Genomic DNA, 19804 nt, shown 5'->3' with positions numbered 1-19804 from the left:
CGGCACTCGCCAAATTACATAACCCTCTCGCACCACACGGTAAAGCGGCGAGTGGCTTTCGCAAGTGAAGTTTCCCGAAAGAGACATTTTACCTTGCTGCTTTGTCAGTTTTAGCAATTAACTAGATTAGATTATGTGTACAATATAGAGATGTCAGTTGAAGATGCTTAACCAGGTAGTCCGTGAACAGCAATAATTGGTATTTAAACACAGCTACGTCCGCCTCAGAGTGGAAGAATACTTTATGTATTCAACCTCACATAGAAGCCTTTGAATACCTACTGTTTCATTTTGGCCATAAATCAAGTTTAATCTACCTTTAAGGGAACAATATGTCGGTGACACCAAGAGATCTATATGCCATTCAACCTGGAGCGCGCATTCTAGTGACAGGTGCCAATGGCTATATCGGCTCACACGTTGTCGACGTTCTACTGTCCCTGGGCTACCTTGTTCGAGGTACCGTACGCGCAGAAAAGCCGTGGCTCAATGAGTTCTTTGACTCGAAGTATGGTTCCGGTCAATTCGAGACCGTGATCGTTCCTGAACTAGATGACAAGGACGCTCTAGTCACGGCCTTGAAGGGTGTTAGCGGCATTGCCCATGTTGTATGTACAATGATTGAGCCATACTCTTTTCCACGGACATTACCCTCAGAGTCTGGCTAATAGCATAAAGGCTACAGACGTCTCATTTGATCCCGACGCCAAAAAGGTCATCACTAATGTCGTCTCGGCTACGGAGGCTGTCTTGAAGGCTGCTGCAGAATCGTCGGTGAAGAGAGTGGTTCTCACCTCGTCATCTTCATCGGCATTACTGCCACAGCCTGGTGTGGATGGCATAGTAGTGACGGAGGGTAAGTGACAGTCAGCATATGTTGCCTATAGTCTCGGGATCCTTCCCATTCATTATCGATACTAACAAGGACCTAGATACCTGGAATGATGCTGCCGTCAAAGCGGCATGGGATGAAAACACCCCTGCAGATGTAAAGCCCTTCGCTGTCTACGCAGCTTCTAAGACGGAGGGTGAACGCGCCGCTTGGAGATGGATTGAAGAGAATAAGCCAGATTTTACCTTCAACTCAGTACTTCCCAACTTCGCTGTAAGTAGACTAACAAGAATCCGTCCTTTCACATTTCTTTCGGATCTTGCTGACTCGTTCTCTCCTCATCTTACTCTCTAAAAAGATCGGAAGGATCCTTCATCCTGAGATACCCGGCTCAACTATGAAATGGGCCCTCGATTTATTGCGAGGAAATGACGGGGTTTTGAAACTTCTACCTCCCCGTATGTCGACTGCCATCCCTCTAATGTTTGCCTTAGGACTAACTGTTATTTACAAAACTAGAATGGCACATTAATGTCCAAGATGTTGCCCGTATCCACGCTGTTGCTTTGCTTGAGCCGAATGTCAAGTCCGAGCGTCTATTCGCATTCGCAGCTCCATTCACATGGACTGGAGTAATCGAAATTTTTCAGAAACTTCGTCCGTCAATTAAAACGCTCGTTAATCCACCAGAAAACGAACTTCCTGATCTAAGTGACATTGTGCCTTCTAAGAGGGCGGAAAGTCTGCTAAGGTCCTTCTTTGGGCAGTCTGGTTGGATAGGGCTGGAGCAATCATTAAGAGATGGAATTGATAGTGTCAACTTATAAGCTGTCTACCTAGTTACATAGTGCCAACGACATAATTCGAGAATCTTGATATCTCAATATATCTACCAGTGGTGAAGATACTAGCGTTGATCTAAGAACTATAAACGAGACGTCAAACACCGCATTTCTAGCAAGTAAGGTCCATCTGTTTTTTGACACGGTAGTTGCTGTTTCAGTAAAATTCACGATATATTGGTTCTACTAATTGCCAGCCAAAGCTCTTTTTCGACAAGTCCCAGACTGAGCATATGAAGGCCTTTGGAATTATCCGTGGCTGGAAGGAGGTATATGATCGAACCAGTGGCATTTGGCATGATTCTGAAATGAATTCTGTGAAGAACCCAAGATTGTGCTCATGCGTCAAACTTGCACTATTATCGCAGCTTCTACGACTTCCACGGTGCTATCCCTGTGGTGGTCGACTTCATCCTGGCGTTACACAGCAGGCGCATGTTCAATAGCCGTGCAGTGCATTTCGGATGGCTGCCATGAAAAAACACCAGGTTATGTGAAAGAACTGACACGGAGATTCTCGGGGTACAGTTTGTTGCTGGGATTAAAATGTCTAACTAAAGAATTTGCTTTCCAGCTACATTGGTAACAGTTCAGAATATGTGGATCTCTGCTTCGAAACCAGGATGCGATTGTCCGGAGCTATCAGACACGTCTTCCACTACGTACCTAGGTATTTAGGGCACCAAACACCGAGTTGCCTCATTTAGAAGACGCGGCTCACCGCATCGATGCATCCCCCCAAATACTGCATACAGATCGAAGCTAAATAGACACGAGATCGATGTCTACGGCCACCGGGAGGCTCCGAAGCCGCTTCGATCGGCGTCAACAAGCGAATACCAACACTGTGTAACTATGTACCTATCTCACGGCGGGCTGGCGGCATTGTCGATGATCACTCGTTCCCGATTTATCTCGCGGAGAATACATAATAATCATCACGGAACTAAGTCCGTTTCCGCTTCTGCCAGCAAACAAAGAAAGCTCTCCTTTTATGTGGTTGAAATAGATACTATTGTTTCTAGTACTTCACGGCATATACCGCGAAGATCAAAGAGCTAACAAAGTACTCCGTACAAGCAAATATTTTGCTAGATTACAAGCGGGGATCAATGCGAAATCCGTCTTTGAGCTAGACTCTAACTGCAAATCGATCGGCGACATGTGTCGTAGTTTGCCAGCTGAAATACTTGTAGATCGTGGATGATGTTCTCAGCTACGATCAATGCCTTCGGCTTTGTGGATAAATCCCTAGGCTTATAAGCCGCTTCGTCCCTCATTTTTTTTCCTTTTTTTCAAAAAAGGAGCCTTGTCTTGAAACCCAGCCCCCTGTTTCTTCGTCTAGCCTACTTCTCTATTTATCAAGGCCTTGTTCCCTTGCTTTATCACATAGGTCGAGCTTTACACACACAACACAACCGATCAAAACTATGCACGAACGTGACGTCCTCATCGTTGGTGCTGGCCCTGTTGGCCTAAGTCTCTCCCTTCTTCTGGCCTCATATGGCTACCGAGTTACAGTCTTGGAGCGCCATGCTGCTGTCTATCCTCTTCCTCGAGCTGTGTGCCTGAGTCACGACAACCTGAGAATATACGACGGGCTTGGTCTCCACGCCGCATTATTTGAAAATGAAGCCGTAACAGATATTCGTGGAACGGTTTCTGATTACGCTGAGATAGTCGGTGTCGCAGGGCAGATTCTCGGTCGTGTTCCTTACAACGGACCATCTACGTCTGGCACGAGCTCGGTATTTAGAATCCACCAGCCTGCCTTTGAAGAAGTCTTGGAAACCGCCTGTGTAGAGAGAGGGGTAGAAGTGATTCGCTCGACGGAGGTCGAGAATGTTGTCGATATGGGCACCCACGTCGAGCTATACGCGAAGACTCGTGGGGGCGAGGTTCAGAAGTGGTCAGGATTCTTCGTTGCTGGATGCGATGGGGCAAATAGTGTCGTTCGTCGATGCATGAAAACCCCCTTTACTGACTACCCTGGCCCAAAGACTCGCTGGTTGGTGGTTGACGTCAAACCGAAATGCAAAGGGGCAGCGGAAAAATGGAAGGATTTCCATACCGCAAGGTCCTATATGGATCCTCAACGGCCACGCGCTTCCATCTATGGTACTAAACACCGTAGAAGATGGGAATTTATGTTGATGACCGAGGAAGAAAACAAGAAAGCTACAGACCCGGATTTTATATGGTCCTTACTCGCAGAGTTCGATTGCACCCCGGAGACTGCTGAAATTGACAAGACATCCGCCTACGTCTTCAAAGGAGGATGGTGTGAGACATTCAATCAAGGTCGTATTGTGTTGGCCGGAGACGCCGCTCACATAACCCCACCGTTCCTGGGACAGGGACTGAATTCAGGAATCCGCGATGCTAATTCCCTTGCCTGGAGACTTGATCTTGCCTTCAGATATCCCCAGGGCGGATGGCGCAAAACACTGCACGACTGGAGTGTGGAGCGACTGGGCGGAGTCAAACCATTGATCCAGACCTCTGTGGGTATAGAAAGTCATTCCACAACTACCGATCTGGAGAAGGCTGTCCTTCGAGATCAAGCCTTCATTGAAAACGCGAGTGCGCCGCCCATAATCCCAGAGCAGATAGGGTCACCGGGAACATACATTCCTCATTCTGAAACCGATGCTGTATCCTGTAAGGCAAATGGAACCTTGTTCGTTGACGGAATGGTGAGGATGAACGAAAAGCAAGGCAGACTATGCGACCACCTTGGTACCCAGGGCTGGTTGCTTCTTACCTCGTCCAAGGGAAATGGTAGCGGCAGTGTACCTATGTCTGCAGAGACGGTGACAACTTTTTCAACGGTTTTCCGGGGAAAAATGCTCACCATTGGACAAGGCAATGTACAAGACATAAGGGGCATCTTCTCTCGATGGTTTGAGGAGCACGATGTCATGGGGGTCTTGTTGCGGCCTGATCATTATGTATTCGGCGTCGCTAGAACATCTGCTGATTTCGAGAGCCTCGTTTTGAGAGCTGCACAACGCGTGGAGCCAGGATATCAGCTTCACTAGCCCCAGCATGTGAAGCCTGCGGTGGTGGCAAACAGCTTTTTGCGAGTAAATTAATCTGAGTGAATCATGATGGCCTGAAAGATTGCGAATGAAGGAGGCGGCGTCTTTGGAGTCAGATATTTCAGTGAACCTAGACTATCTAATTGGCAAAATACAGGCAAACCAGCGAAGTTGGTATTGACTCCTTCTTTCGACATGTATATTTCCTAGATAGTGATGTTGTTGGGACATAGAAGGTAGAAGGTCAAAGTCAGCAATTAGGGTTACGTTTTCTTAACCCTAAGTTGGGGGCCACTCCAACGAAAGGTACTGATAAGATGGCCACCAGACTAAAATAACTTTTGATTGATATTAACTGATATTGCTTTCGTAATTTCGAGTCAAAATCATAAATTAGTCTCCAATGCACTGCTGCGAGCTATTCGGAGACTTTCTCCCCTAACAAGCATCATTCCTCCGATGTCTGACAAATTGATGCATTGTTAGTTGTTAGTTACAAGCTATGGCGTACACGACCGTCAGGTTATATAATAGTATATAAAATCCCCTCCTGTGGAATAAATCGATTTTTGTTTAATGAATAGTTATTTCAATGTGGAAATTCTCAAACGTCGAACAAACAACATGCCACCTGCTCGTCCCGTTCAGACTGCTTTGATCGGCCTCTCATCCTCGGCCGTCACGGCTTGGGCGGCCGATGCGCATTTACCAGTGCTTGTGAACGCCCGGTACAAACATCTCTTCAACATCACCGCCCTCTGTAATAGCAGCGTCGCGGCTGCAAAATCCGCCATTCAAACCTACCAGCTCGATTCTTCATGGGTGCGAGCCTATGGAAGTCCCGAGGACCTCGCCGCTGATCCAGCGGTCGATCTCGTACTCTGCAACACACGAGCAGACAAACACTACGAAACGATTCTTCCTAGTCTGCGAGCGGGGAAGTCCGTCTACATCGAGTGGCCCATTGCAAGCAATCTGACACAGATTGATGAGCTGGTGGCAGCATTCCGCGCAAGTACTAACCCGTTGCAAGTGGCGGCAGTCGGTCTGCAGGGCCGGTTCTCGCCGGCCGTGCTGAAGATGAAGGAGCTTCTCCATTCAGGAAGCCTGGGGAGGCTATTGGGTACAGAAGTGACAGCATATGCAGGCACACAGAGTCCAGATGTGTTGTCAACGGGCTTGAAATACTTTGCGCAAAAGGAAGTTGGGGGCAACCCAATTACCATCGGATTTTCGCATCGTATGTTCTCTGACAGTCCCTTTTACAATCAAAGCGGCATTTGTATAGTATGGTCTGCTGATAAATTGCATGAGCAGTAATCGACTGGGTTCAGTCAGTTGTGGGCGACGTAGTTCCCGAAACAGAACATGTGCATTTCCAACTTCAGCACCCGGAAATACGCGTCCGAGACCCTAGAACTGGCGAATTAGTGGAGAAATTTGCGTCAGATGTCCCGGATTTATTGAGTTTGCATGGTGCGTAACAAGATAGGACAACTCTGTCATCACAAGCGAGACACGAGTCTCCAACTGTCTCGTTTGTACTGATCCATAATATTTCCTGCAGGCTCCCTTCCTGAATCCTCCTTCGCAGTACCAAAGGCAACTCTAGTTGCCTATTTTTCACGGGGCCGTCCTTTCCCCGGCGATCCCGCGATATCGTGGACGTTGAACTGCGAAAGGGGGACTATTCGCTTTGTCTCCCCGTCATCAACTGCGTTGCACGTGAATGGATATGAAGCGCCCATAACTATTACCGTCCATCAATTCAAGGCGAACAGGCTCGAGCAGGTACCTTGGACATGGTCAGAGGCACAGCTAGAATTTCCTCTGCGCGCGAGGTCTACCCAGGACTGTCTGGTAGCCCTTGTTGAAGGAAACAAAGAAAGATATGTTTCCTTGGAAGACGGCGCAAAGAGAGCGAGGCAGACTTTACGGTGGCTAGGCTCCTTTCAAGGCCAGAAATAGAATAATTGCTCGCAAGATGCCATGCCCCATACACTTGTAAGCCAACAATGCCAATTCTTAGATACAATTATTGTACTTAATAGTATAATTACGCAGACACGTTTCACGCTAACAATCTCATGAGTTGCCGTAGATTGCAAGCCAGTAAGCATCAAGATGTTTATGAGGAGCTATATTCTCAACTTATACTCCTCATTAGCAGAGATGCTCGTAAGAGACAAGGAAGGCGTCTAGGCGAATATGCCAGAGTTGACGTCTCCTCTGCCATCTGGTCGCCTTTCGCTCTGTGATCTTAGCCTTCAAGCTGTGCTCAACGCAGATAAATCTACCAAACTATTAAGTATGTTCCCCCCCGTGACATCGATGCATACATGTCGTGACACATAATGCTAGGTCGAATAACTATTTCTACATCTCCGTCACGGAGTTACAAATTCATTCTTCTGAAGCATCTGCGCACCACTCTGGCTAGCTCAATCAGAAATTTCCCCGCCTCTCTTGGGCCCTTGTTCCTCGAGACTGGCAGTCGTGTTCTCAACACCTACGCCAATCTTGCGGGCAACAAGGTATGTTGGAATGACTGCCAGGCCCCAAAGACCGAAATTCACTCCCACAGCCACAATTAGCTGCAATTTGACAGTGTTAGCTTTTTGCCAGGATATAATTTGAGATATCAAGTCCTACCGGTGCGTGAGTTGAGCTAATGCCAGATGCGACAGCTCCGCCAGCAGCCTCGACAGCGCGCACTGTCGATGTTAAACGGACGATTTCTGCCGGGTCTTTGGCCATATAGCCTGCGAGCCAGTATCCGTAGTTATATGCGAGGGCGCTGCGAATAGATATATCAGTGGCAGCTCCATCTACATCTTGCGTACGAATACCCACAAGTTGACCTGCAGTATAATATACAAGGCCCAGCCTCTGCCGAACCCTTTATCAACCCAGTCCAAATCCGGCTTGTGTAATCCATACTCGTGCTGAATGACGGTGGCCCAAATCCATGTGCCCCCGAAGAGCGCCATCAAGCCGATATACGAGAACCTGGCACGCTGATTCAAGGACAGTCGCTTCCAGTCAAGAAAACTGCCAAAGAGGATATTTGCCGTGATCTGCGCTAGGGCTGAAACCAAAGAAGCCAGGGCCCGGGATCGTACACTGAAGTAGAGAGACAGGTATGAACCAGCATATGACAATAAGAATGTTGCGTAGAAGAAAAAGGGTGCGCTGTGGATCTAGATAAGCAGGGGAGTCACTTAAGCGTATCAGGGGGGATAAGCTACACAAGAAGAAAGTCTTTGCGGCCGAGGATCTTTATGACCTCTTTGATCTCTGTCAAGGTGTGAATCTTTTCCGGGGCTTTCACTTGCTGGCCATCCCCTCGCTGCACTTTATTAGGAGGCGATAAAAGCAAAGCGACGAATGGCGCTGCACATTCTGATCAGATAGAAGACTAGTCAGTGGGATCTGCTGAGAAATGACTGGCTGGCTGGCTATCACGTACGGAGTGCAACAAATACGATGTACGTCCGCCAGTCTAAGCTCCCAGTTTTTGTGCCACTGTAATCTAGAACGAAGCATCAGTGTTTAGCCCTGGTGATTTGTCTGAGACAAGCTCCCACTTACTGAATGCCAAGTTGATGATGCCGCCGATGATCGATCCTCCCTGCCACATATTCATGAGGGATTATACCTAGGTATATGTGGAAGAACATACTCACATTGCGATAAGCAAGCCAATAAGCCAGATACCGGCCTCGACTGGAATCTTCCGGGTCTTTTCAAGATCAGCAAGCATATTGCAGTTGGAAAGCTAGATCTCGACGTACAGCTGATCATAATAGCTCCTTCAGCCGCCCAAAAAATTCCTGCCGTGATTCCACATACAGCCGATCCCAAGTACACAAACCATTGATTGCCATATCGGTTGCTGGTATACAAAGACGCCGCATACACACAGCTACCACAAGCATTATTAGCAAGTAGAAGTCCTCGTCAGCATCACCAGACACGTACTATCCGGTCGTTCCAAAGATCATTGCATTCTTCAGGCCAATCTTGTTTGCAACTACGCTTCCAAGAGCACAAGTAAGAACCATCATACAACCGAGAACAGAATTCGCGGCCCTGCAATAGATGTTAATATGATCTTTCCTTAGGGCCTTTTTCTTTTTTCAGAGAGTCCTTACATAACCAGGTACGGAGTCTCCTGGCCACCGGCACCAGTCGACTGCATGGCGTTGTACAGACCAGGAGCCAGAAATGCGCACCAACCAACGACAGTGGCCTGAAAGAACACCCGGCGGTACCATGATCGTTTGACTGCGGCATGGTGAAGACCAGCAACCTCCAAGATGGCTTCTACGGGGGGAACGTCGCTACCCATTTTTCACGAGTCTGCTGTTGCTGAAACAGAATAAGAAATCTCACCCAGCCCCCGGCCAAGGAGCAGGCAGAGGATGGGTTAAATGCATGAATTTCGGTGGAACAGTTCAATCACAAGCGGCATCGTCTCCACAAACTGGCTGATTCTTCAGACTCTCGCTATCGGACTAGGGACTTGTGTCCGGTGTGAAACCTTGAGGGTTTTTCTTCAACAGCAATGAATTTATCGGGCCGCGATCGCGTGCTGTTTGCCGTCATCAGTGCTGCTGATGATGTGCTGTGGCCCAGGCTAGGACAGTAAAACCTTCCTATAACGAACCCGAATGTGCGCATTATAAACCTTGAATTTCTTAAATGTCTCGTATAAAATTTGTTAAAACCTGCATATTACGAATCCCTTATATAAGATTTATTGTAGAGAGGTAGTCTGTGTTAAGTAAAGTAGCTATACTTAGATAGGTTGAATTTATACCAAGCCATTGAATGTCCTAAATGGATATAACGAATGCCTATTCATAACGAAAAGAAAGGTAATCATTCATTCGAGATGGGCTTTACTGTGTCAAGACATAATAGCGTGACTATCCTTGGTACGAGAGATTTAAAGTCTGGTTTAATCTATCTGCAAGGCACTAGTATTACTCTCAGACATTAGTCGGAAAGCCTTTTTATTGCACCATCGCAACAGATACGTATACTATACAACTGGCGTAATATCTATTCGTCCCGGCCCTGCCCTAACGTCGTAGCGACTATTGCAAAATCCAATTCTATTCCACAGAACGCAATGGCGGTTGCTTCAAGCTATACGGATTCCCAACTTGCATCGGCAGAAGACACGTTAGAGCCGTTCACCTTTGAAGGACAACAAGATACAGCGACGTTTGGTCTTGGATGGAGTGCACCCTTCCCTTCGGCACTCAAAGTCAAGACCAGAACAAAAGATCTCACGGCGAGTGTTGAAGCAATGCGCGGCTTTGCTCGGTCCGGCGAACTACATCGTGTTATAAAGCACCATGGCGGCGCAGTCCTGATCAGGGGCTTGCCGCTTCAAACACCAGACGATTACAGCAAGGTCGCCCATGCCTTTGGCTTTCGTCCACATGTCGAAGTCGGTCGACCGCCGCTACGCACTGTGTTGGCTCCAAACGTCAAGACGGCGAACGAAGGACCGCCCGAATTGCCCATCTGGCCACACAATGAATACGGCTGGTCGACCATCAATCCGGCCTGGCTCACGTTCAGTGCGCTCAAAATTCCGGAAGAAGGCGGCGCAACTCCGATAACATCGTCAATATACATTGCGGACCAGTTGTCCAAACTGGCACCAAAATTTCTCTCCGATCTTAGGGCCAAGGGCGCCAAATACACTTATAGATACACTGTCAATCCCTTGGTATCGAATACGGGAACCAGCGTGCGCGGTGCCTACGGACAGCACGTCACAGATGATGACGATGAAGAGACTGCCAGAAAGAAAATAGAAGCCGAAGTTCGACGGCACAGCGACCGATTCGAGTGGCATCCGGACGGCAGTTTGAGCGTAACCCACGTTGTGCCAGGTAGGTGGCCGGCAATTACAGATACACCCACAGAATTGAGCTGACATCAGTCGTCCGCAGCAATACGAATACATAAGCCCACTGAAGCTACGGTGTTCTTCGGAAACCTGACATCGGCATGGGGTCGCAGCCGACATCATGGAGCCACCCGGTCACCGTTCAGGGGAGATGACGGTTCATACCACCCGCCACCACAGTTCGGCGATGGAACAGCTATGGATGTTGAGGACCTAGATCTGTTACTGGATCTTGCTGAGAAAGGTGCGGTTGATATACACTGGGAACAGGGCGACTTGGTTCTGCTTGATGTAAGTTGTTTATAAAAGCTTTGCCTTTTTTCTTCCCCTTTTCAAGTATTATTATACTTCCGTCAGAAACTAACTATCAGATAGAACTATGCCGTTCAGCACTCCCGAAAGCCTTGGAAAGGCACTCGACAAGTTCTCGCAGCCCTGTGGGATGATGATGATGCAAGAGTTGACGATTTCCCCGAGGGCTTGAAGTTGCTAGATGGGTCTCCTCGAGTGCCGATTACTGTATCTGACTAGATTTGTATTTGTAGGGGAGACTATATTCTTTACACGACTTCAAGTTGCTGCATACTAGGTCGGAAACTGGCCCATTTGGGCACTTCATGTCACTCGCCTGTAGCCTGGATTTGCATATTTAAGCATAAGAACTAGAGTTCAAATTATCTAATTTAAAAAGCCGGAACGTTCAGATCAATATTTTTAACTAGATGTGGTCCTATATAGATGAATCAGAGTAAAATATTCTTTTGCTAATAAACAATCGCGGGGCATTAATGGCGCAATCGGCCCGTTTTCTGCAGTAGTTAGTTAGACTACGAGCAGTTCCAAGGTAGATATCTCTTGGATTCGGATGCCACGTCAGTGATCTGTTCTTCAGGATCCTGTATACCATCCCTGGTTAACGAGCACTCTCGTCAAGCATATACTAAGATGCCCCCCGCCTGGTATCAGGACTTCCTGGACAATGGGTTCGCAGTCATTCCTGGCGTTATCAGCCCGGCTAAAGCAGCAGAGTATCAGCAGGCTGCATTCGACTGGCTCAAGTCCTTTGATAACCCCGCGCTGGATCTTTCTGACCGAACGACCTGGACTTCGTCCAACCTACCGCATATCTCTCAAATCAATACTTTCAACCACTACGGCGTGGTGCATGAGCGCTTCATGTGGGAAATTCGACTGGAGGAACAGATAATTGAGACATTCTCACAGCTGTGGCATACGGACGAACTTCTCGTTTCTTTCGATGCACTCAACATTACCCTCCCCCGTCGCCCGGGCCACGTTCCCAGGGCGAGGTGGCCGCACGTCGACCAATCCCCCCTGCGTGAAGGCCTACAGTGCATTCAGGGTATCGTCAACCTGTCCAAGTCTGGTCGTGAAGATGGAGGGCTCACAGTCTATCCGGGTTCGCATAAGGTAGTCGAGCAATTTTTTGACCAGCATACGGACCGGACGCAGTGGGATCGCAAAGACTTTTACTCCTTTACTGAGGATCAAATGACTTGGTTCGAAGAAACACAGGGTTACAAACCTTACAAAGTTGTTGCCGAGCCTGGGGATCTGATCATTTGGGATTCCCGACTCATTCATTATGCAGCAGAGTCCACGGCGGGAAGTGAGACCATTAGGACAGTCACTTATGTCTCCTATGCCCCTGCCAAACTCGCTAGTCCCGAAAACCTGGTTAAGAAAAGGGAGGCCTTTGACCATTGGCTGGCTACCACTCATTGGCCTCATGACAATTTGGTTCTGAGGTCTAATTTGCCTTTACTTTCAGATGGGAGAATTGATACGCGGAGGAGCGAGCCACGAGATAAACCGGACTTCACAGATAAGCTACTGAAGCTTGCGGGGGTCAGGCCATACAACTAGCTAGTGAAAGATATATTTTCCCTTTTCGAATGTATACATATGAAACTAAATTATATTCGAGATCTTACCAGTCACAGATGAAACATAGATGTGAGGCGTATATTTTTGCTTTTAATTAAACTGCAAACACCGGAATATACAAAGAGATTAAGTTACTACAGTACCTAAGTATTGATAATATCTGCCTAGGTAGTAGAGAAGCAGAGAGTTGGATGGAGAGTGCACAGTAGACTTAAACTTCTTTGATGCCTCGCTTTTTGTTACTTTGTTCAAATCCAAGTCTTAAAGGCTACTCTTGTGTAAGAAAAGAGCTCGTGAGTTACTTCTCTGGTGCTTATCTACCGTCGCTTGGACTTCCGATGAAGAGTGGCGAAAGTTAGCCCTCATCGCAAGGGTCTCAGTCATTTCCATTACGATTGAGGTGGCTAGTTTAAGGTATGGAACGTTGGACTCAAATGGCATTGATGCGAAGAGTTATTGAGAGTGGTACATTTCGGCATTCATACACAGCTGTCACAAGAAATTCAAGGTCATGTTCATAGGTCCTGGTTCGTGAATCCTCAGATCCACGATGCTATGTTGTCAGTTGAAGATCTTTGCCAGGAGTGAGATGAATGCATAAAGAGCCAGGGATCTGTTTACCTAATGAGGGCATTCATACGAACCACTAGGAAGGCAGCCAGATTAAACGGCACAGAATATGTGAGATTAACCTGAATTATTAACAAGTTTGTCATAAGTTAAATACTTAGGTAGCTAAACTAAGCAACAAAGTACATGTCCGTTTCCTGAACCGTGGCGCACGTAATAACACGCGTATGCCTTTGCACATATTATTGCATTGGAACTGGCCTTTTTGCAATAACCACCATATCTCTAGAGAGGATATATGAAGAATTTATTTTCCAAGTCAGTCAAGTCAAGAAGGGATATATCAACCTTGACTTTGACCACCTGCCCGTTCTCATCAATCTGCTCAATGAACCCCTCTCCAGTATTTCCAGACGCGAGTTGCTCATCAACCCAGGCCTTTCGTCCCCTATTCCGCCTGACTAGGATGAATCTAATAATCAGAAGAAAAGCAGGTGTCAAAACAAAGCTGACCACGGTTTGAGCTATCCACGTGTTATAGTATCTGGGGCCTCCGGACTTCCATAACTGCGGCGAGATAATATTCGAGATGCCGTAGAACATCATGAACATTGCATTGCGTGTTAGCTTCTTAGTATAGCCGGCGGAGCTAGAGTATGCCCATGTGAGTGCAATGATATATGTCATTCCCCATGTGGTTGAGCCGAGAAGAAGGCAAGCCAGAAGCGCAATTGTCTTATCCCAGGATAATACGATCATGCCTATGCTCCCTGCAATTGCAGGTAAGACCCAAAACGTTGCCCACCAGGCACTGTAGCCCGGGTAGAATCGAAGTAGCACAGATGCTATTATAGCAATCAAGACTGAAAAGCCACCGGAGGCCACTGTGACAAGAGTAGATCCAAGCTCACCCACACCAAGATCAAGGTATAATAAGCTCATTTGAAAAGCAAGATTATTCGCCAGTTGGAGACAGAACGAGGCCAAGCCGAAAAGCCAGGTGATGGGATCGCGCAAAGTTTCGTAGAATTGCGATTTTTTGAACGTCTTTTGCTCGATTGAACTTTTTGTTGCTGCATGGACGCGTTGGATGACTTGGACTCTCTCCTTAATCGTCAAAAAGTTTGCTTTTGCTGGGTTGTCTGGATATACAAACCAAGACAGCAGAGAGAGAAACAAGGTTACACCGCCGGTGATGATCATGAAGAATTTCCATGGACTAACGCTGGACTTGGACCAGAGCAAGCCATATCCAATGAGACCGGATGGAATGCTGGATCCAACACATGAGATCCAGTAGATTGGCTGGATTTCCTGGAGCTCAGACGGCGTGAAGAACATGGACATGGTCATTTCCATGGCTGGTACCAAGGCCGACTCGAAAACACCGAGGAGGAAACGAATGGGGATGAGCCCTCCGTAACTTGTCGCCACGCAGTGCAGGAAAACGATAATCGCCCAGATAAATATTGAGGACGATACATATTTGCCTAGTGGGAGTCGCTGGATTAGCAGCTGCCCGGGTATTTGTCCGACAATGTACCCTGGTAGGTGGAATTAGCTATGCACAAGAGGAAAAAAGAGAAATGCCTGCGGATAATAACGAACCTGTGTAGAAGATCGTGTTCAGGTTATTATATATAGCATCCGTGAGGTGAGCATCGTCCATGATGCCCAGGATGGCAGCTTGGCCCAACGTCGCTTTGTCAATCTGGATGATTATGAAGAAGAAGACTAGTTAGCGAGATGCAATGTGTACGTTGGAAAGGACATGGTTTCCAGTCAGAGCAAACTTACGAAGAGCATCAAATCAATCGCAATCAGCAGCAGAATCAAACGCAGGTATATCTTCATGTTCAGCTTCTTGAGCTCCTGCGGTGTCGGCGGTTCGACTCCATCACCGTGCTCCTCCACAAACTTGGTTGTCTCGTCAGCCTTGCGGATTTCGACGGCTTGGGCGCCTTCAATTGAGTTGCGTGAAGACGGGTTATCTGTTGTAGAAATTTTCAGATCCTTCACATAGGACGACATGGTGCCGATTGTAAGGTCCGTCCGTGATTTGTGCACAGCCTAGACAATGTACGATGGTAGCAATTATAAATGAAGATATCATAACAGAATGAACACTATGAAGCGGCGGATTGGATTCATATTTATCATCATTCGCAGATATATTTTGCATTTTTTGATAGCTGCAGCCATTGTCGAGTATCAGCAGCGATCACGTCATTCATCTACATCTAGGTATTTACAATGGCCTTCTGGGATGGCATCATAAAAGTTCATTTATCAGCGTGGGCAGCTTTCTAAAGAGAGTACGATTCATTGCATATACCTAGTGTATATGCCCGGACCCCGGCGTCTTAGAGCCTAACTGGGCATAGAACGCGTTTGAAGACGCCGACAAGCCGGGCTTTTCGACATGCACGGAGTATGAGTCGGGGACTTCTTTCTTGAGGTAAAGTTTGCTAGAAAAAATATGGTAGTAAGAGACCTCGTTGACAAGATTGCGACAGCCATGTGTCGCTCAAAGAATGAAGTAACGACGAGTGCCACTCTCGACCGAACATTACCGGAATTAGAATTATCACCATGGTCTCGACACACGACTCCCCGTCTCCAAAGCTACGAGTGGCTGTTGCTGGCGGCGGTATTGCCGGCCTGAGCATCGCCATCGCCCTGAGAAGACACGCAGGCGTTGACATACAGATTTACGAGCGCACAAAGCAGTTCCGGGAAATTGGTGCCAGCATCAGTCTGGCGCCTAATGGACTTCGCACGCTGGAGAAGATCGGGGCCAGCAATGCACTCGACAGTGCGGTGTGCACAAGGCAGAAATCCGATAATCCCATGATATACAGACATTGGAAGACCGGGGAGGTCATTGCTACCGATGTCCACAAGACTGTCACGACGAAAAGACACTTTACAGCACGGTACCATCGGGCCCATTTACACAAAGCTCTTCTCGAGAACGTGCCCAGCGAGATTGTTCATCTGGGCAAGAAAATAGTCCACATAGAAGTGGAAGTGGAGGGTGGAGGGGTTACTCTATCATTCGAAGACGGCACGACTGCTGAGGCAGATATCTGCATTGGTGCAGATGGCCTACACTCTGTAAGAAGCTCAAGCACCATTAACAGCACCACTCGGCCATGGAACGCGATTGATGACTGACACTGGCTGACAGAACGTCCGCAAAGCCTTCGTGCCAACTCATACGCTCCGTGCGACCGGCTGGGTGGCTCTTCGTTCAACTCTAGAATCTTCGCTCCTCAACGGCATTGACTTCCCGGAAGATGCTGCTCATTGGGTACGGATGGCAATCATTTTCAGAAAGAGGGATTTGCTGACTGGTGCTTCACATCACATTACAGATCGGTCCGGATCGGACATTCTTCCATTCTCACCTAGGAAAGGGGCTCTTCACAGTTGTAGGCAGTCTTCATTTCGATCCGGCAGAACCAAATGAAGACATGAAATGGGACCATTCCTACAGCATGGATGCCTTCAAAAGGCTCTACGAAGTGCGTAAAGGACAAACACTCGGGAGATAGACAAGCGACTGACTGACAGCTTCCTAGGGCTGGCATCCCGCGGTCCGCTCCTTGATCGATGCGACACCGACCACTCGACTGTATCCCAACATGGCCGGCAGCCCTCTAGATACTTGGGTCTTTGCCAATCGCGTCACGCTCGCCGGCGATGCAGCGCACACGCACGGCGGCGCGTTCGCCGCCGGAGGATCACTAGCTATCGACGACGCATATGCCTTGTCATTGGCTTTGGAACACGTCTGGCCTGCAGCGTCGGCGCATCTGCGGAAACCAACGGACGAAGAACTCGCCGCAGTGTTCCGTCTATACGAGGCGACGCGAAAACCACACATCAACAAGATCATGGCTGCGGCGAGCCAGCAGGTCATTGGGAACAAAGCCAAATCGGCGCCGGACGAGACACAGACAGAGAAGTTCTTGAGACAGCGGGTGGACAGCCGGCCAGACCCTTCGTGGATCAGCGAACACGATGTCGAGAAGGCATTCCAGACTGCTGTTCGCGAGATGGAGACTGCGCGGTCTTGGTGCGTGATATTGTAGATATGCAAACATGGAACCTGCATAACCAAAAAGTACATACATATCTACGCGTAATCAGTTCATGGTTCTTAGTAATTATATAAAAATGATCAGAGTTCTGTTGCTCGTTTAAAAAAGTAAAAAAAAAAAAAAAAAAAAAAAATCAGAGTGTGCCCAGCGGTGGCAGTGGAGAGAATTACAGCAGCCTATTCGTACAACCTTGCCAAAATTCATAATGTATTAAAATATGATAATGCTACAGAAAACAAAACAATGCCTACATAGCTCACTTATAGTAGGAGCTAATCTATTTACAGATTAATCTATATATATATAGAACTATATAACCTAATTTTATTTCTATATAAAGTCCTTTAACAATTTTAAAATTTATTAACATCATAAATACTCTCATAGATTTTTAACATATTAAGATGTCTTGATTTATAAGCTTATCAAAGCTTAATCTAACTTCTTTAAATCTATTAACTTATCTTCCCTCTTTATAATCTATTAAAAATTCTCCTCTACTAAACAGAGTAAGCAATACAATATAACTATTTTATTTTAATTAAATTATATTTAACTTATTAACTTAAAATTAGATTTTAATTTAATCAATCAATTTAAAATGTTAAAAATTACTAGTTATTAAATAATAAATAAGACAATAGATAATTCTTATAGTCATATTCTATCTAATTAATAAGATTATTCTTAAGTAATTTTTTTTTAAAAGCTAATATATAAATAAAATCCTTTTCTTACTCGCGCTATTTATCAAAGAAATAGATATTTATTCTAAATAATTAAATCAAAAAAAAAGTTCTAAGATACAAGAATTTTAGAATCCTTTTTATAATAACACCTTCTCAGGTAATCTTTTTTAAAAGCTAATATATAAACAGAACCCTTTTCTCACTCATCTTATCTATTAAAGAAGTAGACATCTATTCTAGATAGATTAAAAAAAAGGTTCTAAGATATAAGAATTTTAGAACTCTTTTTATAATAACATTCTAGATAATAGAGAGACTAATAATTAAAAGCTGTAATAGTAAAATAAACTCTAATAATATAGGATCTAAGAACCCTATTAACAATCTTTTTAGATTACTAAAAAATAATCTTAAAATTTTAAATTTATCCTTAGACAGTAAATTATCTAATCTATTATTAAGTAATAAGTTAGATAATAAGATAAATTCTAAGAAGAAGCCTATAAAAAAGATAATAATAGCCTAGAAAGATATTATTTATAAATTTTTATTACTTTTAGATTTAACTTTCTACTAATATAAAGAATAGTAAAAAAAATTCTTAAGAATTTAAATAAAAATATTTTAGTTCTATAATAATATCTTAAATTTATATCTAATAAAGAGTAGAAAATCTAATTATAAAGTCTAAACTTTTTTTTTTATTAAGAAAAATTATAGAATTGTTGGTTTTTTAAGTAAAAAAAGTAATATTATAGTTTTAGTATTAAATAGGTTCTTTTAATTATATATACTAAAATAAAAGATTTTAATAAGAAATACATTGATAAAGATGGCTAGAATAATATTTATTATTACACATATTTTATGTATTAAATCCTATAAAGGAATCTTAATTATATAGATAGACTTTTTAGATTTTATTTTATAGATCCTAACAAGGCTAAATACTATCTTTGGACTACTATAAAATATATCTAATATAAGTTTATATTATCTTAGTAACATAAGCCCTTAGATAACTATGCATTACTATATAAGGAAACTCGTAAGAGGAAGGGTCATTTTATCAAGTCTATTTCTTATAAATTAAAAAAGTAGTCTAAAAAGAGTTTTATATAAAACCTTATTTTAAATAATCTTGTTTTTAATCTCTTTAATTTAAATATTATCCCTATTAATAATATAAGCTCTTTTTTAGAGCTTAGTATAAATATTAGCTCTAATAATAATAAAATTAATTTACTTTCTATAAATATTAAAGAAATTATAACTCTAATCAATATCACTTTAATTAATTCTTAAAAGAAAATAATCTAATCTTATATCTAAAAGAAGTATCTAATAAAACAGTCTAAAGAATTTAATCTTAGTAACTTATATTAGTATTTAATATTTACTTAGACAGCTCTATATTATATAAAACTAGATAGCAGAGATAAAACCTAGATTTTACTATCTTCTAAAACCAAGAATAATAATGCTGATTAGTTAAATAATAAATCTACTAAATTAAATCTAAGTAAAGCTATATAATATAATATAATAATAAATGCTCTAATTTTTAAACTTATAAATCTAAATTTTAAAAAGAACTATAGTAAAACTATTTATATCTTTAATTCTTTTAACTATCTAGAATTTAAGAATATAGTTATAGAGTAAAAAGACTATAAAAAGAAAAATATTTCTCTAAATTATCTTCTTAATATTTTAAAATAATCTCTTACTAATTACTAGAAAAAGCTTATATAATTAAATAATTCTAATTTCTAGCCTCTTAATTTCAATAAAGCATATAAAACCCTCTATCTTATAACAGCTAAGAAAAATAATAATATCTTTATTTAAACTTATTATAAATATATGCATTTTAATCTAAATTTA

At 44.3% G+C, this 19804-nt stretch overlaps 8 protein-coding genes across 8 annotated transcripts, besides 1 other annotated feature; 6 read left to right on the top strand and 2 right to left on the bottom strand.

Moving 5' to 3' along the window:
- Positions 1-332: 332 nt before the first annotated feature.
- Positions 333-1659, top strand: UA08_04943 (hypothetical protein; the record flags this gene model as incomplete). The annotated part of the gene is made up of 5 exons (XM_020267268.1): positions 333-608; positions 679-856; positions 933-1105; positions 1191-1290; positions 1352-1659. The coding sequence occupies 5 exons, from the start codon at positions 333-335 to the stop codon at positions 1657-1659; spliced, it is 1035 nt and encodes a 344-aa protein (XP_020120202.1).
- Positions 1660-3104: 1445 nt separating this feature from the next.
- On the top strand, positions 3105-4715 carry UA08_04942 (hypothetical protein; the record flags this gene model as incomplete). The annotated part of the gene is made up of 1 exon (XM_020267267.1): positions 3105-4715. One exon carries the CDS (start codon positions 3105-3107, stop codon positions 4713-4715), a length of 1611 nt encoding a protein of 536 aa, XP_020120199.1.
- Positions 4716-5339: 624 nt separating this feature from the next.
- Positions 5340-6683, top strand: UA08_04941 (hypothetical protein; the record flags this gene model as incomplete). Its single annotated transcript, XM_020267266.1, has 3 exons — positions 5340-5955; positions 6033-6191; positions 6283-6683. The coding sequence occupies 3 exons, from the start codon at positions 5340-5342 to the stop codon at positions 6681-6683; spliced, it is 1176 nt and encodes a 391-aa protein (XP_020120200.1).
- Positions 6684-7156: 473 nt separating this feature from the next.
- UA08_04940 (hypothetical protein) lies at positions 7157-9066 on the bottom strand (the record flags this gene model as incomplete). Its single annotated transcript, XM_020267265.1, has 10 exons — positions 7157-7309; positions 7368-7512; positions 7569-7907; positions 7964-8117; positions 8185-8247; positions 8307-8346; positions 8402-8457; positions 8510-8640; positions 8697-8807; positions 8870-9066. 10 exons carry the CDS (start codon positions 9064-9066, stop codon positions 7157-7159), a joined length of 1389 nt encoding a protein of 462 aa, XP_020120197.1.
- A 786-nt stretch (positions 9067-9852) lies between these two features.
- UA08_04939 (hypothetical protein) lies at positions 9853-11175 on the top strand (the record flags this gene model as incomplete). The annotated part of the gene is made up of 3 exons (XM_020267264.1): positions 9853-10627; positions 10688-10935; positions 11020-11175. The coding sequence occupies 3 exons, from the start codon at positions 9853-9855 to the stop codon at positions 11173-11175; spliced, it is 1179 nt and encodes a 392-aa protein (XP_020120198.1).
- A 414-nt stretch (positions 11176-11589) lies between these two features.
- On the top strand, positions 11590-12531 carry UA08_04938 (hypothetical protein; the record flags this gene model as incomplete). The annotated part of the gene is made up of 1 exon (XM_020267263.1): positions 11590-12531. One exon carries the CDS (start codon positions 11590-11592, stop codon positions 12529-12531), a length of 942 nt encoding a protein of 313 aa, XP_020120195.1.
- Positions 12532-13407: 876 nt separating this feature from the next.
- UA08_04937 (putative transporter PB1) lies at positions 13408-15153 on the bottom strand (the record flags this gene model as incomplete). The annotated part of the gene is made up of 3 exons (XM_020267262.1): positions 13408-14666; positions 14731-14833; positions 14920-15153. 3 exons carry the CDS (start codon positions 15151-15153, stop codon positions 13408-13410), a joined length of 1596 nt encoding a protein of 531 aa, XP_020120196.1.
- A 561-nt stretch (positions 15154-15714) lies between these two features.
- UA08_04936 (hypothetical protein) lies at positions 15715-17219 on the top strand (the record flags this gene model as incomplete). Its single annotated transcript, XM_020267261.1, has 4 exons — positions 15715-16239; positions 16313-16435; positions 16500-16649; positions 16707-17219. The coding sequence occupies 4 exons, from the start codon at positions 15715-15717 to the stop codon at positions 17217-17219; spliced, it is 1311 nt and encodes a 436-aa protein (XP_020120072.1).
- A 177-nt stretch (positions 17220-17396) lies between these two features.
- Positions 17397-19804: part of a repeat region (Identified by RepeatMasker using a combination of RepBase library and repeat library created with RepeatScout) that runs on past the window's edge.

This window comes from Talaromyces atroroseus (assembly GCF_001907595.1).
Source record: "Talaromyces atroroseus strain IBT 11181 chromosome Unknown scaffold_5, whole genome shotgun sequence".
Lineage (NCBI taxonomy): Eukaryota > Fungi > Ascomycota > Eurotiomycetes > Eurotiales > Trichocomaceae > Talaromyces > Talaromyces atroroseus.
Note: the sequence above shows the minus strand (reverse complement) of the source record. Positions and strands in the feature narration are given on the sequence as shown.